Raw genomic sequence first — 15,342 nt, forward strand, 5'->3', positions numbered from 1 at the left:
CTGGGGGGTCCCCTGTCCAGGCCTAATGCCCTGGCCAGAGGCCTGAGGCCTGGGCAGGGGCATAGCCGGCAACCACCTGGGGCTGGAGGTCCGCTGCCCAGGTCTAATGCCTGGCCTAAGGCCTTAGGCCTGGGCAGGGGCCGAGCCAGGGATCGGTGTGAACTACAGAGGAAACACCTTTTCTGACTGCTCATTGGCTAAGCTCCCTGTATGCCACTGGTAATATTCTTAGTAACTTGGGTAATAAGAATCCAAGAAGGTGATGTAGGGTTTTTCCACCTCACTCCTGGAGAAAAAAAAGGAAGGTCTGCTGCTGTAGGGCTAAGAAATGTCATATCCTGCCCTAGCCGGTTTGTCTCAGTAGATAATGCCTCGGCCTGCCTACCACAGAGTCTGGGTTCAATTCTGACCAAGGGCATGTACCTAGGTTGCAGGCTCCTCCCTGGCCCGGGCCCAGGTCAGCGCTCATGCAGGAGGTAACCAATCAAAGTGTTCCTCTCACTTTGATGTTTCTCTCTGTCTTCCCCTTTCTCTTCCACATTCTCTAAAAATCAGTGGAAACATATTCTCAGGTGAGGATAAAAAAAATAATAAAGAAATGTCATATCCTATGAAAGACACATCTTGAAAATGCCTAAAGAAAGTTGTCATTTTTTCATGGTGAAGGGACTGGAGTCCGTGTTGATGAAAACACCTTGGTGGCTGCTGTGACTGGCAGTGGCTGCAGCAGCGGGGTGATGGGGCTGGCGCCTTCCCCTGATCAGCCTGGCGCCTCCCACAAAGGGAGGCCAGACTTCGGCTTAGGCCTGCTCCCCAAGGGGAGCAGGGAGCGGGCCTAAGCTGTCAGTAGGACATCCCCTGAGGGTTCCCAGTATGTGAGAGGGGTCAGGCTGGGTTGAGGGACCACCCCCTCCCCCCCCAGGGCACGAATTTCATGCACCGGGCTCCTAGTCCTATATAATAAAAGCCAAGCAACCGAATGGTGGGATGACCAGAATGACTGACCAGTCACTATGATGTGCACTGACTATCAGGAGGCGGACACTCAACACAGGAGCTGCCCCCTGGTGGTCAGTGTGCTACCACAGTGGGAGTGCTGCTCCCGCTGTGAACCCTGGGCCGATGAGCAGGAATCCAGGCTGCAATCATTGCCTCCTCATCCCAGGCTCCTCCACCTCACTCCCTGCCGCCTCCTCTGGACATCCGCAGGCCATGCAATGCCACAGCTGGGCTCACAGAGCTGACCCCGGAGGCTGGGAGGTGGGTTTGTGGCCACCGCAGGACTGAGTGCTATTGTCCCCGGGCCCGGCCTGGAGAGGTGAAGAAGGAGCAGCCACTCAGAGGGCAGGTCCACAGCCACTCGGCTGACCAGGATGAGCGGTGTTCCCACAGCAGGTGATCCCCACAGTCCACGCCCCCCACCAGAGCAGAATCCTGTGCACTGGGCCTCTAGTACTGCACTATTTGGTCTACTATACATTGATTTCTTCTTTGTGGCTGGCTACGTGTATTGGGTTGGGTTCCTGTTTGCAGCTGGTTTCTCTTCTCTTCTATAATCCAATGGGAATCAGAGCTGAGAAGTCAAGTGGAACCAAAATGTAATGCTAGTGATTGTGTTTTGTCAATTGGGGAACTGGACTTTGGAGAATTAAGAATTATTTGGGGGAATTGGTAATGAAAGGATTCATCTTTGACTGAGACCCAACAGGTATAGTGGCCACAGTGTTCCCCTTCTCAGCTGGTCTGGGCTCAAATAGCTTCCTGAACCTCATGGAGACAGGCCTGGGCTCCTACAGGCTCTGATGGGCTCCCCTGGGGCACCGTACCCACTGTGTTCCAGACATGGGGCAAAAGACAAGTGGAACCTGACCCTCCTCCTCAGGACTCAACATTGGGGGACACAGAAATAGGCATTTGCCTGGTGCCATGGGAGTACCAGCTGCACAGGGGTGGGGTAGTGTGGAAGGGACTGCACTAGGAGATGGCGCCACTGTGAACCTGACAATATGTGAGCTCCTGGTTGTTCAGTGAGTGAACCAAAGGAGCCACGCCTGCATTAATTTAGCAGATGCTACTGGAACACCAGTCTAGGCAGGGTGTGCTCCCATCAGTAGAAGAGACTTGGTTGCAGCCCCATGGACAATCGTCACAGAGACGCACACAGGAAAGTGACTGGTTAGTATAACCGCAGAAAAGAAGCATGTCTCAGTAGATAATGCCTCGGCCTGCCAACCACAGGGTCTGGGTTCAATTCTGACCAAGGGCATGTACCTAGGTTGCAGGCTCCTCCCTGGCCCGGGCCCAGGTCAGCGCTCATGCAGGAGGTAACCAACCAAAGTGTTCCTCTCACTTTGATGTTTCTCTCTGTCTGTACCTAGGTTGCAGGCTCCTCCCTGGCCCATGAGTGTATGTGGTCGACCCATCCTGAGTGTGCGTGTTGGGGGGCAGTCAGGGACCTGAAGGATGGAAGAGTAGGAGCCGCCTGGACAAGGGTACTTTATGAGGGAGGATGGAGAGCATTCCAGACAGAAAAACAAAACAGCATGTGCAGACCCTGAGGCGAGCAGGAGCGGGTGTCAAGGGAAATGAAAAAAGGTCCGTGTCTGAGGCGGAGGGAAAGGGATGTTTTTGTTTGCAATAGAAAGCCTGATACACAGTGGCTCAAAGGATGAGGAAACCGGATCCTCTCACCGCGCATGTGGCAGCTGCAAGATTGGTTCAGGGACTGAATAAAGGAAACCGGGGACCCAGGTTCTTTCTGTGTTTCTGCTCTGTCCTAACCAGCGAGTTGGCTTTTCCTTGGGCTTATTCCCCCTATGGTTAAAGTGGCTGCCACCGTTTCAAGCATCATTTCCAGCCATGAAAACGCACCGTGGAGCCTGGCCAGTGTGGCTCACTTGATTTGAACATCGTCCCTGCACCAAGGGTCATGGTTTGATTCCGTCAGGGCACATACCCAACTTGCAGGTTGGACTGCTTCTTCCGGTTTTCTTTTTTTATTATGAAAACCTTTCCCAGAAGCCCCCTGGCCCTCTAAAAACCGGATGAAGACAGATTGTTCAGCCAATTGGGACTTCTCCAGGAGTGACCAGAAAAGATGTGGGGGCTCCACCAGTCCAGCCCCACCCATCCCCCAGCTGGTCTCTCCACCCTGGCCTCCCTCCTGGCGATGCTGGGAGCAGCCCCTCCTGCCCAGGTGTCCCTTGAAGGACCTGCTCTCAGGGCTGGATGATCAGCCTCGGCCCATCTGCAGACTAGAGGAAGCTTTTGGGGGGACAACAACAGGAACCAAGCACTAAGTGGGCTGGCCCTGGGGTGAGCGTGGGAGGTGCCTAGCCTGGGGAGAAGGGGCAGGTCTGAGCAGGGCATCACCCACAGGCCGGCGGGAGGGGAGAGGATACCCGACGGGGAGCTCCCCGCTGGCGGCCATGGAAGCCCCCTCCCCGCCTTAGCCGGCATCCCAAGGAAGACGCGTTTCCACTCCATCTCCCGGAACCGGGAAGCCGGTGTCATCGGTGTAATCGGGTGTGTGCTCCTCCAGAGGGGGCACCGCAGGGAACGCATGGCGGGGGAAGGGGGGGGAGGGGGGAGGGAGGACAGGGAGGAGGGCAGGGCACAGGGTGGGGGGAGGGGAAACAGCCTGGCTGGGCGGAGGGTTGGGTGAAAGCGGCTGCAGGAGCCGGGGCGGGGCCTCATCCCGTGGCAACTGTGAGTCACCACGGGCAGGGCGGGCCGGGCTGGTGTCACGCACGCGGACACGTGCGGGGGGGGGGGGGGGCGGGGGAGGGACTACGCCCCGGACCGACGGTGCAGGCCTCGGTCGGGGCCAGTGGCGCAGACCCGGAAGACGCTGGAGGGGGGGGCCGCGCCCCGCGAAGAACCGCGGTCCCAGGGGTGGGTCTTGGGCGGGCGCCTCCTGGCGGCCACGCCGAAAACAAGTCCACGGGCGGGGTTCCCGGGGTCCTCGCCTTCGGGGTGACTCACCGCCGGAGGAATCCGGCACACAAACACCCCGCGGGACCGGACGGGACGGGCGTGGGTGGTGAGGCCCAGAAGGCGAGGTACTCGGCGTGGTCTGCGAGCTCCAGAGCCCAGGTCTCCACAGGGCGCCGTGCCCAGGGACGCCCGGTGCCCAGGGATGCTCCGTGCCACGGATGCCCCGGTGCCCAGGGATGCCCGGTGCCCAGGGACGCCCGGTGCCCAGGGATGCTCCGTGCCACGGATCCTCCGGTGCCTAGGGATGCCCGGTGCCCAGGGATGCCCCTGTGCCCAGGGATGCCCGGTGCCCAGAGATGCCCCTGTTCCCAGGGATGCCCGGTGCCCAGAGATGCCCCCTGCCCAGAGATGCCCCGTGCCCGGCGCTATGGGAGGGCAGTTCCGAGGCCTGGGCCCTGGGAGCGCCGCCTGCAGCCCAGAGCTGAGCCCCGGAAGACCAGGGGGTCGAGTGTCCCCCTCCTCAGGGGACGGGTTCCTGGAGGGGGCAGGACGGCTGCTGAACTGAGTAGGGAGGGTGCTTGCCTAGACAGGGCTGAACTGGGGCTGTAGGGAGCATCGGAATCAAGGGTGAGAGGCCGCCGGCGTGTGTGTGTGTGTGTGTGTGTGTGTGTGTGTGTGTGTGGCCGCGTTTGGAATTGGGATGGGGGTGTGGGCTCTGCTCTGGATGGGCCTGGGCCAGCCTGGCGGAGGCAGGAAGTGGACACAGGCTCGGGGCACGTGCTTTAATGAGGCCTCATGCCGAGGGGCCGCCGCTGAGCAGAGCTCGGGCGGGAGGGTTACTCGGGGCTCCCTTTTGTCACTTCAGGAGACCTAACTTCTTCCCAAAACCTGAGAAGGTCTCCGAGGCTTGGTTAGCGGTCTTGTCCACGGTCTCCTGGGTAGTTTTAGCCACCTGGTCCATGGCTGGGGAAGGAAAGGAGAGGGAGGTGAGGGCAGGTGGGGAGCCAGACCAGGCAGGGTCTCCTCCCAGGATGCAGTGTGGGCAGCGGGGCTTCAGAGGGAAGGGTGTGCTGGGTCTGCCCACCCTCCTGCCCTCTGCCCAGCCCGCCCCCAGACCTTTCTGTCCAGCCTCCTGCCCTCTGCCCAGCCCTCCCCCAGCCCCAGACCTTTCTGTCCAGCCTCTGCTGCCTGATCCACCACTTGCTGGGCTGCTGCTCCCGTAGCAGTTACTGAAACAAAGAGATTTGCCTTTAGCCTCTGTTGAGGCCCATGGACCACAGGGACCCACACTGCCACCACCCTCCATCTGTTCTCTGGAGCAGTCTGCCCTCCAGGCCCTAGGGACAGATGCCATCAAGGTAAAGTCCCTTGACCAAGGCCACCCAGCCAGTGAGGGGCATGAGCCGTTTCCATGCCTCTGGGGTGTTCTTGTTTGTTTATAACTCTGGGCTCCTCCCCTCTGGCCTGCTTCCCATCCAATGGCCAGGATGGCTGACAGGAAGGTGGGCGGGGCCAGGCAGGGCAGGGCAGGGCAGGGCAGGGCAGGGCAGGGCAGGGCTGGAGATGGTTCTGGGCTATGGCTGCTGCTGGGCCTGGTCCAGGAAGAACCCTGCCCCCTTCAAGAGCCCCCCAGATGCCTGGGTTCCCACCTTTAGTGCACCTTTAGTGCATCGCGGCCTGCCTCTCCTTCCTCAAGGCCCCCTCCCCACCTCCTTTCCTGTGCCTCGACCCAGAGGGCACACGGTGACGATGCCAATGCCGCCCTGGGCAGGCAGCTTAAGGCAAAGTGCAGACGGAGGTAAACTTCCCCGTCAGGCCCTCTTCTCTGGACCAGAGTCTGTGCCTGTGGGGACCTGTGTTTCCAGGGCCTTTGATGGCAGACGTTGGCTCCCGGCCCCAGAGATCTGACTCCTCCTTCTTCTGAAAAGGAAAGGGCTTGCCTTACCCACACCTGGGGTCTGGTCTGACATAGCCAGGACCCAAAGGAGGTCGAGTGGGGTCCAGAGGGGGGCCCTGCAGAAAGAGGCTTCCTGGTGGCAGCAAGCACGGCTGCCCCTGGGGCGTGGTGGGAGGGTGGGCACGGGTGTGTCTGTTGACTGAGATGTGCAGGGGGATTGGAGCCGGAGCCGGGGTCCCAGGGAAGATGAGCTGACACTGGTGGCCCCGTCCCTTCACATGCCTTCTCCCCACCCTCCCTGGCTGTGAGCTCAGTCAGGGGGGTCAAGACCTGCGGCAGAGCAAGGAGGCTGGGGACCTGCTCTGCTGGGTGGGGCGGGGAGGCCCTCCGGCTGGATGTGAAAACAACTCTTTTTCAGGGGGAGGAAAACTCAAAACAAAGCGCAGTGGGGTCTGGCGCCGCCACCCCATCCGGTCCTGTGTGCTGAGCCCGGTGGGCAGAGGCCAGTCTCAGGGAGGCAGGGTGCACGCTCACCCGCCCCAAGGACCCCGAGGGGCCCCCCTGATTGGCTCTAGCAACCCCAAAGTGCAGCCCGGGCTCCGCACCGCTGCCCCCCCCCCCCCCCCACACTCCCCACACACACACCCAGGACCCTCTAGTCTCCCGGCTGGTCGGGGTGGGCGTCCTGCCAGTCCGCGCTTCTTAGGGGAGGGCAGGCTTCGAGCCCGAGCCTCCTGCCAACTTTCCCTCCGGGCTGCACCCCGCTCCGAGCGCCCAGCGCCTCCTCACCGGCCTCCTGCGCCGTCGCCTCCACTTGCTGCTTCAGGTCTTGCCAGCCCTTGCCGGCCATGGCTGCGGGCCTGCGAGGACGTCGGGTGGCGGAGGACGTCGGGTGGCGGAGGACGTCGGGTGGCGGAGGACGTCTGGTCTAGCTGGCGGCTGCGACTGTGGTTTTTAAAAGGAGCCGCAGGGCCGGCCCGCCCGCATCGGGAGGGGCGGGGCGGGGCGGGCGGTTCCCAGCGCCCGGGCGGGAGGAGTGACCCGGCCCCTCCAGGCTCCGCGGCCCGGAGCTCAGTCTGGCCCCCACCAGGGTGGCGAGGGGAGCAGGAACTGCAGAGGACCGGGCCAGGGGCCGGGGGCCGGGGGCCAGGGGCCAAGGGACGGGGCCAGGGGCCAGAACGGGTCTGCGGGCAGGAGGGGCGCACACACCTGCGCACCAGCGGCCTGCCTTCTCCCTCACCCGCCCAGGGGCTCCCTCCACCCGTGCGCGGGGCCAGCGCCGGGTCAGGAGCTCAAGAAATTAACAGCAGCAGCTGCTTTTGCTGGCATTTACCTCGTGCCGGGCGCGTCGGGCCGCTTTCTAACCTTTACAGCCTCGTGAAATGGGTGTTGCCAGTTTATGGGAAGAAGCGGCGGCGCTGAGAGGCGGGGAGAGCCGGCCCGGGCCCGAGGGTGAGTCACCGCCCCGCGCCCCCGGGGATGGCAGCGCGTGGGGAGGGGCCAGGATCCCCGGGACTGCACATCGGCGCTCGAGGCACAGCCTCCCCGCATTGAAGGGCGAAGGGCGAAGGGCGAAGGGCGAAGGGCGGGCCCCCACCCCACACCCCACGCCGCCTCGCCCACTCGGAGCCTAGAGGCCACCGCTGCCCACCCAGAGTCTGCGGGCCCCCAACCCTCTCCAGGCCCGTCAGCTCCCCCGTGGGCCTCTCCCCATCCTGAAGCTCCGAGAGGCCCCACCTACCCAGGTCCCCCCGAGAGCCCACGCCCTCCCTGTCATGGGGGCGGGGCAGGAAGGGGGCGGGGAGGGTCAGTCCCGGGTGTGAGGTATGGAAGCCACACACACACTCCGCGGAAGGGGTGATGGAGAAGACCGCAACCCCGGGCAAGAGGAAGGGGCCTGCGCCGAGCCGGGTGGGGGCCGTGACCCCGGCCGGGGCGCACAGGCTCTGCGGAGCCGTCGGAGGCGGACTGGGGGACTGGCACCATCCTGGTCGCGGCCGGGCCGCCAGCCCCCGGAGCGCCCCCGAAGCGCCAGGCCCGTGAGCACGACGTCCAGGCAGCTCGCGGGGCTGCTGCGGCCGCGGCCAAGGCCTGAGCAGAAGGCAGCGGCCTCGGAGTGGCCGGAAGCAGCAGCCCCGGCGCAGCCGTCTCGGTGCAGCCACCCCAGGGCAGGTCCCTCCTCTCGCTCATGAGGGCACCGTGTGGCAGTGAGGACGAAATAGGCTGACGGTGCCCCAGACTCAGCCAGGGCCCCTCAGCAGGCGGCAGGGCACCCCCGGCGCGGCGCTCTCTCCCAGGAGGCGGCCCAGGGAGAGGCGGTTCGTCCCCCAGGAAGCCGCGGGCTCCCAGCGCCCTCGGCCAGGAGCAGCCCTGGGGATGTGCGTGGGGTGGAGCCGGCAGCCGGAGCCGACAGCGCCACCTCCTCTGCAGCCGGGAGAGCGCGTGGTGAGCGCTGTCCCCGAGGCCCGGTCTAAGCGCCCCTCCCCAGTCACCTGAGTGGGCTAGCTCCTCGCTTGCTCCTACAGCCCAACAAGCACCGCGCACCTGCCCACCCGGGCCCTGCTGCCTCCTCCTGGCCTGCACAGACCTGCTGTGTGCACGTGTCTGGGCCGGCCTGGGAGCCTTCTAGACCCTTCCCTCCGCCCATGGCGGACTAGCAGGCCCCTGCTCCCTTCTGCCTCCTCAGCAGGGGGTGCCCATGCCCAGCAGGCTGGGTTATCACCCAGCTCAGCTCTGCTTGCTGGGTTTCCAGCCCCCAGGGGTGCCCTGTCCCCTGCTCCCCACCACGGAGGCAGGATGGGAAGGTGGTGTGGACTCATCTCTGACGCCAGCACCAGGGCTCGAGGCCTGGGGCAAGTCACTTGCATGCTCTGAGCCCAAACTGTCTGGGTGTCAAAAGGGAGGGAATCCCTAGTCTGCTCAGCCACCTCAGAGCAAGCCTCCAGGGTGTGATGCCCACAGCACTCCCAGTAGGACTGCGACCAGCCTGTGCTGGGAGCGGGGGCATCTCCACAAGCTCACTGGGGCGCAGGCCATCCGGTGGCCGCAGCAGAGCATGGGAGTCGTTAGAGAAAACCACAGACCCCAAATGGTGTCACTTGTGCTGAAAGTCCATGACACCAAACCTGGATTTAACACCTGATCTAACTGCAGTTTCAACCTCTCCCAGAAACATAATGGTAATCAATCTGGAATGAATCGCCTAATAAAGTCAATTAGCTATTGCTTGAATTTTGGTTTTTTTTTAGTTAACAGAGTGGTTCTGGAAGGAGGCCACCTGGGCTCCGCTCAGCCCCACACTTCCTAGCTGTGTGCCCTTGGGCAAGTTATCCAACCTCTCTGTTCTTCAGTTCATTCTCGGTGAAACTGGGACCAGACCAGTTGCATGTTCCGAGGACTGAGTGAGGTAAAGCTCTCAGGACGCTACGGCTTTCTCTCCAGGGGCTCATGCCTGTGCATCTCTGCTGCTGTGTTTCCTAACGATCCTGGATTTGCTCCTTTCCCGGGGAGGTGGGCACTGGTGCTGGGGGGCTGCTGGAGAGCCCGGCGGGCGGTGTCCTCTGTGAGGAGGAGGATGAAGACTCCTGGCTAAGGGTTTAGGCTGCACATTTTGAAAGTTACCACCTACTCCAGGCAGGGGTGTTAGGAGTCCCTTTCTCCAAAGGACACTGGAGCCCAACACTGGCAGGATGGCCCGGAGCCGTACCCGAGGCTGAGCTAAAGCTCAGGCCTGGGGGTCTGTCCCGGAAGCCCAAAGCAGGGCCACCTCCTCCAGGTAAAGGCCATGATGGATGGGTTGGGGTCAGAGGAATTCCCTAAAGGCATTACCTGCCGTCAGCAGGTTCCCGAAATGCCCAGGGTGTCCCTGTAAGGCACCTGGTCCCAGGTCATCAGGTTGGCCTGTCTTCCTTCCCCAGGAGGCCTGGGGGCTTCTTCATGAAGGAGGCAGCATACGGAGGCAGCATGGGCAAGTAGGGCCAGGTATGGGGACTTGAGTTTTATTTGAAATCATTAAAAAGAAGAATTCACAGCAGCATCTGTGGGGGAAGGACCAGAGGCTGGGAGGATGAGGGAGAGATGAAGGTGGTGTAGCTTGGGAAGACGGGCCTCGGGTGCCAGGAAGCAAGGGCCATCCCAAGGTCACGCTCCAGGACTGACTAGCATGCAGAGGCCGGAGGGGATGGGCTCCACGCAGAGGGGGTTGCTCTCGCCTCTGCAGCGGACTTGTAGCCCTCTAGTCTCCCCAACTCTTGGCCTAGGAGAGAGAGAGTGACCTTCACAAAGCCCTGAGTGGCAGGGACGGGAGTCATCTCTACCCCTCTGCCCTGAGGGCTCTGATGCCCCAGGGGGGAAGCAGTGAGCCTGTGAGGGATGGGGGTCCCTGCCCAGGGCCCCAGGTGTAGCTCAGTGGCCCAGCTCCTACCTCCTCTACCGCTTCCTCTTTGACTGCCTCATCCTCCTGGGGCGGGGCAGGTGGCTTCAGCTCCTCCTGTGGGGAGAGAAGGGGCGTGGTACCTGGTGAGGGCGTGGGAGGGCCAGACAGACTGGGCGTGATGATCATGCCATGGCCTTCAGGGTCCCAAACACCTTGGAGCCTCTGCTTGATGCCGAGTCCCTGTGCAGTCCCTGGCTGGACCTCCCTGAGGAGCCTGGTGGGTGTGGGCAGTGGCCCCTGAAGCCCCAGGCCTCACCCCCCCCCCCAGTGTCCCTGAATCACATGATCACACACCCTTGTTCTCCTGAGTCCCCAGAACGCACTAGGAGAAGGGACATAGCATCAGTCACTGCACTGTTCACACGGGGACCCTGAGGCCAGGGGGCCAGGCATCCAGCTTGAGGCTGACAGCTCAAAGCAGTGGGGCTGCAGGCATCAGGTGGGGCTTGCTCCAGGCCCTCTCCATCCCCAGGAGCACGAGTGCCTCCTCTTTCCTTCTCCCTGCCTCCTGGACGCCGGCTCCAGGCTCAGGCTGGTCTGGATTTATACTGTCCTCTCACTTCCTGTCTCCTACCCTACACCCAGCTGGATACTTGCCTGAGGTGGAGGCTGGCCTAGGGGTGGTTGTGTGACAGCTGGTGGACAGGCCTGTACCTCTGAAGGGTGTCACCTCTGTGCCACCATCCTACCCCTTCGTGGAAGGGGCATAAACCGGCACTGATGTCAGCCAGAGTCGGCGCAGGCTCTCCTGGTAGAGGTGGGTGGCCACCTGCTTAGTCTTGCTGCCCAGAGCAGGGGCATGATCGGTGGCATGAGTGGCCAGACAGGTTGTGCCGCATCCTTCCGCGGTTCACTGGAAGGTGAGTCGTGACTGGCCTGAGGCGGCCTCCTCTACACCAGGGCCTGGGTGGCTCCAAGGGTCATTAGCCCTCCAAGGTGCGGGAGGAGTGCCCACCCAGAGCTCTTGTTTTGGGAGCGGGGGGGGGGGGGGGTGTGTGTGGGGGGGGGGGGGGGAGGCCTGGTGTGACCTGCAGCACGTGGGGTCCTGCCCAGAGGTCACTGGCCTGTGTTGAGTGCCCACCATGGCCTGTCCTTGTGCTTCCTGGGGGCCCTTCCCTGCACCGTCACACAGCCAGTGAGCCATGCTCTCACCCCCTCCCATTTTAAAGATGAGGAAATGGATGCCCTGGCCAGTGTGGCTCCGTTGGTTGGGCGTCGTCCTGTGCACCGGAAGGTCATGGGTTCGAATCTCAGTCAGAGCACATGCCCGGGTTTCAGGTTCCATCGCCCAGTGGGGGCATGTATGGGAGGCAGCTGGTTGATGTCTTCTCTCTCTCCCTACCCCTCTCTCCCTTTCAAAACAAAACAAATCAGTAAAGCATAACCTCAGGTGAGGATTTTAAAAAAGATGAGGAAATGGAGGTCCAGGGAGGTTGAGGAGCCTCCCAAGTCGTGGAGCTAGGACGGGGCAGAGCTGGGACCTGGAGAGGGGCTGTCTCTGCAAGGCCCGAGCCCCTGCACAGCCCTCCCGGAGCAGGGCTGGGAGCGGCCCTGCAGCCTGCCCCGTGAGGGAGCTTTGCAGAGGATGGCTTCGGCCCGGCTGAGACACGCTCTGCAGGGAGCACCTCCTGTCCCCAGCGGATCCTGCTCCTGCCACTCTCCGCCACTGTCTGCCAGAGCACAGGCTTGGAGCCGGCGGCCCTGGGCCTGCAGGCTCACCCAGACTAGCCTTGGGGCGTGGGCACGGCACAGCCTCTCGGCCTCATCTGCACACTGCATGGCGCTTTGTGCCGGCTAAAGGAGTGAATGTGTGTCAGATGCTTGGAGCAGAGCCTGCCCTGGGTGGATGGGATGTTCACCCACCAGCCCCGCCTCGGGGAGTGCCCGTTGTTCCGGTGCGCTCTGCCGGGGCAGCACACAGACACACACGTGCACACGCGCACACATTCACACGTGCACACATTCACACACACTCTCCGGGGCACACCCAACAGCACACAAAGGCAGAGGAGGAGGGCGGGTCCAAACTCAGTCTCCACCACCAGGGGGTGCTGCTTCCCAGCTCCTGGAGGAGGAGAGGGGAGGGGCTGCCGGCAGGGGCCAGGAGAGCCTGGCCCCTGGCTGCCTGTCACCACCTGGGGCCACAGGCCCTGCGGTCACTGGTCAAACGTGGTTCACCCTGAAGGCCAGCACCACTAAGAGGGCGTGGCTTTGAGACTCGCTTTCCCTTTGGGCCTCCACTGCCCCCTCACAGGGGTGGTGTGAGGATTCCCATGAGTCTGTGCAGACACCCTTGCCCTAGGCCTCTGGTTCCCTGAATGTCATGGGTGATCATGTCTCTCCCCAGCTGGACTCTCTGGGGCCCAGAGGCGAGGACGGGGCTCTGAGGACCAGAGCGGGGCCAGGCCTCACCTTGCGCACCACTCCCGAGGTGACGGCGATGTTCTCCGCCTCCTCCACAGTCTTGGTGGCCACGGTGTTGACGCTGCTGACCACTGCGTCACTCACAGCATTGGCCTGCTCCTTGGTCTTCTCAGCCACTGTGGGAGGACTCTGCTGGCGGTGGCCCTGACCCCTCCCACCAGGGCCAGCCTGCCCCAGGCAGGCCTGAGCCCCCCTTTCCCAGGGCACTCAAGCCTCTGGTTCTACCCAAGAACGGAGGCTGCCCCTGCCCAGTGCCAGGGGGGGCTCTGATGACTGGGCGGCCAACCCTGGGTTCTGAGGGGTCTGGGTCTGTGTACAGCTCAGGACCCCAGTTGGAGTAAGGAGGACCCTGAGCTTGGGCCTTTAGTACCAGGGTGCAGAAGTCCCTGGAGGCCCCAGCCCCGTCATCCCCTAGTCCTGGGGCTCCTCACCTGAGGTCACACTCTGCACGACACCCTCCTTGGTCTTGACTCCTGGAGAGGAAATGGAGGCATCAGCCCAGACCCACTCCTCCTAGTGTTAGGGGTGCAGCTGTCAGGGCAACAGAACAGCCGGACAAGCTGTGGGGTCAGTAGTGGGTGAGGACGGTCTCTGGAGACCAGCAGTCCCTTTAAAGGCTGCTTCCTGCTGTGTCTGGGGGAGGGGGTCAGATGGGAGTGGACAGGACAGGATGGCGGATGAGAGAGACCAGGCCTGAGGGGGGTCTGGGCTCTGCCTGGGTGTGGCCTGGGCCTGGGAAGCTGCAGCAGGACCTGCTGCTGACCGGAGCTGAGTCATCAGCTCTGCCCCCTCTTCTGCGGAGGGAGCGAGGAGCGGGGGCTGGGTCTTGGCTCCTCAGTCCCACCCCTTCCCCTGAGGAGGTGGAGGCCTGTGGCAGGGTCTCGGGCTCCCTGTGGCTTCTTCCCGAGCCCAAGGGCCCAGGGCCCGTGCGATGGGGAGCAGGGACTTGTGCCCGTGCACGTGTGCACAAACAGGTGTGTCTCAGAGCTGCGCATCCCTCTTGCTGTCCTGACCCAGAGGCTCCTGGGGCCCCGAGGAAGACCAAATGGACCCTGGGGTGGCAGGAGAGGGGGTGCTTCAGGGCCCGGAGACCTGGTGTTACAGCCAGGTCCTCATCCTCTCAGTAACCGGGCATCCCAGGCTCCAGCCCCCGAGCTGCTCCGCCCAAACTCACCCACATACATGACACCCTCCTTGGTCTTCTCAGCTGCTTCCGTCACCCCCTGCTTGGTCTTCTCCACGGCACCCACCACGCCCTCCTTGGCGATGGAGAAGCCTTTCTTGAAGACGTCCATGGCGGTGGCAGGAACAGAGCCGGCTCTGCTGCAGGCTGTGCTGGAGCTGGCAGTGCTGCCGCAGCCGCTGTCCCCACTGCCGCCGCCTCTTATTGACGCCGATGAAATATTGATGATGCAGCCGCTGGCCTATGGAAGCCCAGCCAGTCTAGGGGTGGGACACGGGGGAGGGAGAGTACGAGAGAGGGAGAGTACGAGGGAGGGAGAGAGGGAGGGAGGGAGGGAGGGAGGAAGAGGGGAGGGAGGGAGGGAGAGAGGGAGAATAGAGGCTGGCAGCAGGGTCCAGGTCCCCTGGGCCCCGGCTGGCTTCACCTCCTTTCTTGCCCTGCCTTCCGCAGAGGGGCTGCAGCGGTCTGGATGCATCCTTAGCCATCACTGCCTTTCATTCACTTGCTGCCCTAACCCCCGCAGGGCCACCCTGGCCAGGTGCTCCCAGGCCTGGGGCTGTTGTGTCTGCGACATCTGGGCCATGAGGGGAGGAGCCTTTGCTCCCAGCACCCAGGTAGGGTAGGGGTCAGGGCCACCCAGGCCTGTCAGGCAAGAGTGGCCAGCCTTCCAGACCGGCCGGGGCTGCCCAGCCACTCAAAAGGGAGCCCCGTCCTGCTGTGGCACGGTTACATGGAGGAGCTGGGATGGGGCCCACGAAGGCTTGCCCATGCCCTGGCCTCTGGTGACACACTGTGGCCCTCAGACAGCTCCCTTCCCCCCTGAGCCTCTCCCCACCTGCTGGCTCCCCAGGGTGACAGGCGCTGAGCAGGGGTGAAGTGCTCCCCACTTGCTGGCCACCAGCATGAATGCATAGCAGGTTCCCTGAGACTCACCAACGGCCTTTTGTAGCCCCACCTCGACCCTGTGCTCTCCTGACTCCATGGGACATGGCGAGTGGGGACACCTCCTTGTGCAGCAGGAATGGCACCAGGTCGGGTCCGATGGGGCCTGGGTTTGGCAACCTCGGTACTTGAGTTTGGGCTAGGAAAGAATTCAGAACCAAGACCCAAACTATAAGAGGACATTTATTTATAAAATCACAGAGGTGGAAGAAGTAATTCGTAGACGAAATGGGCTTAAGAAATGAGTTATAGAGGCAAAGGAAGGGCCCTTGGAGCTTGGGAGTGAGGAGGGCAGAGGTGAAGAGGGGGAGGAAGAAGAGGGGAAAGGCTCTCGCTGCTCCCAGGAGGGAGGGAGAGACACTGGGCCCTCCGTCCGAGGGGCTCTAAGGGTGAGACTTTAGGAAAGGTCCCGGGGGAAGGTCTCAAGGGGGAATGTCTCAATAGATGATCCAGCAGCTTTCCAGACGTGTCCTTTCAGCCTAGGTCTCCACTGATTGGTCACGATCCAGCTGGTCCCGAGGGCAG

The 15,342-nt window shown here is 62.7% G+C and overlaps 2 protein-coding genes across 2 annotated transcripts; both read right to left on the minus strand.

Annotated features, from left to right (window-relative positions):
- Window positions 1–4,704: 4,704 nt before the first annotated feature.
- Window positions 4,705–6,784, minus strand: ADIRF (adipogenesis regulatory factor). Its single transcript, XM_070433198.1, has 3 exons — window positions 6,623–6,784; window positions 5,103–5,165; window positions 4,705–4,899 (listed from the first exon to the last, which is right to left on the minus strand). The coding sequence occupies exons 1-3, from the start codon at window positions 6,681–6,683 to the stop codon at window positions 4,793–4,795; spliced, it is 231 nt and encodes a 76-aa protein (XP_070289299.1). The 5' UTR covers window positions 6,684–6,784; the 3' UTR covers window positions 4,705–4,792.
- A 3,031-nt stretch (window positions 6,785–9,815) lies between these two features.
- Window positions 9,816–14,091, minus strand: SNCG (synuclein gamma). The gene is made up of 5 exons (XM_070433199.1): window positions 13,867–14,091; window positions 13,124–13,165; window positions 12,681–12,808; window positions 10,257–10,322; window positions 9,816–10,088 (listed from the first exon to the last, which is right to left on the minus strand). The coding sequence occupies exons 1-5, from the start codon at window positions 13,985–13,987 to the stop codon at window positions 10,068–10,070; spliced, it is 378 nt and encodes a 125-aa protein (XP_070289300.1). The 5' UTR covers window positions 13,988–14,091; the 3' UTR covers window positions 9,816–10,067.
- Window positions 14,092–15,342: the final 1,251 nt, after the last annotated feature.

The sequence above is a fragment of the Myotis yumanensis genome, unplaced genomic scaffold (assembly GCF_028538775.1).
Source record: "Myotis yumanensis isolate MYYU_CA2020_CCGP unplaced genomic scaffold, mMyoYum1.0.hap1 SCAF_13, whole genome shotgun sequence".
Classification (NCBI taxonomy): Eukaryota; Metazoa; Chordata; class Mammalia; order Chiroptera; family Vespertilionidae; genus Myotis; species Myotis yumanensis.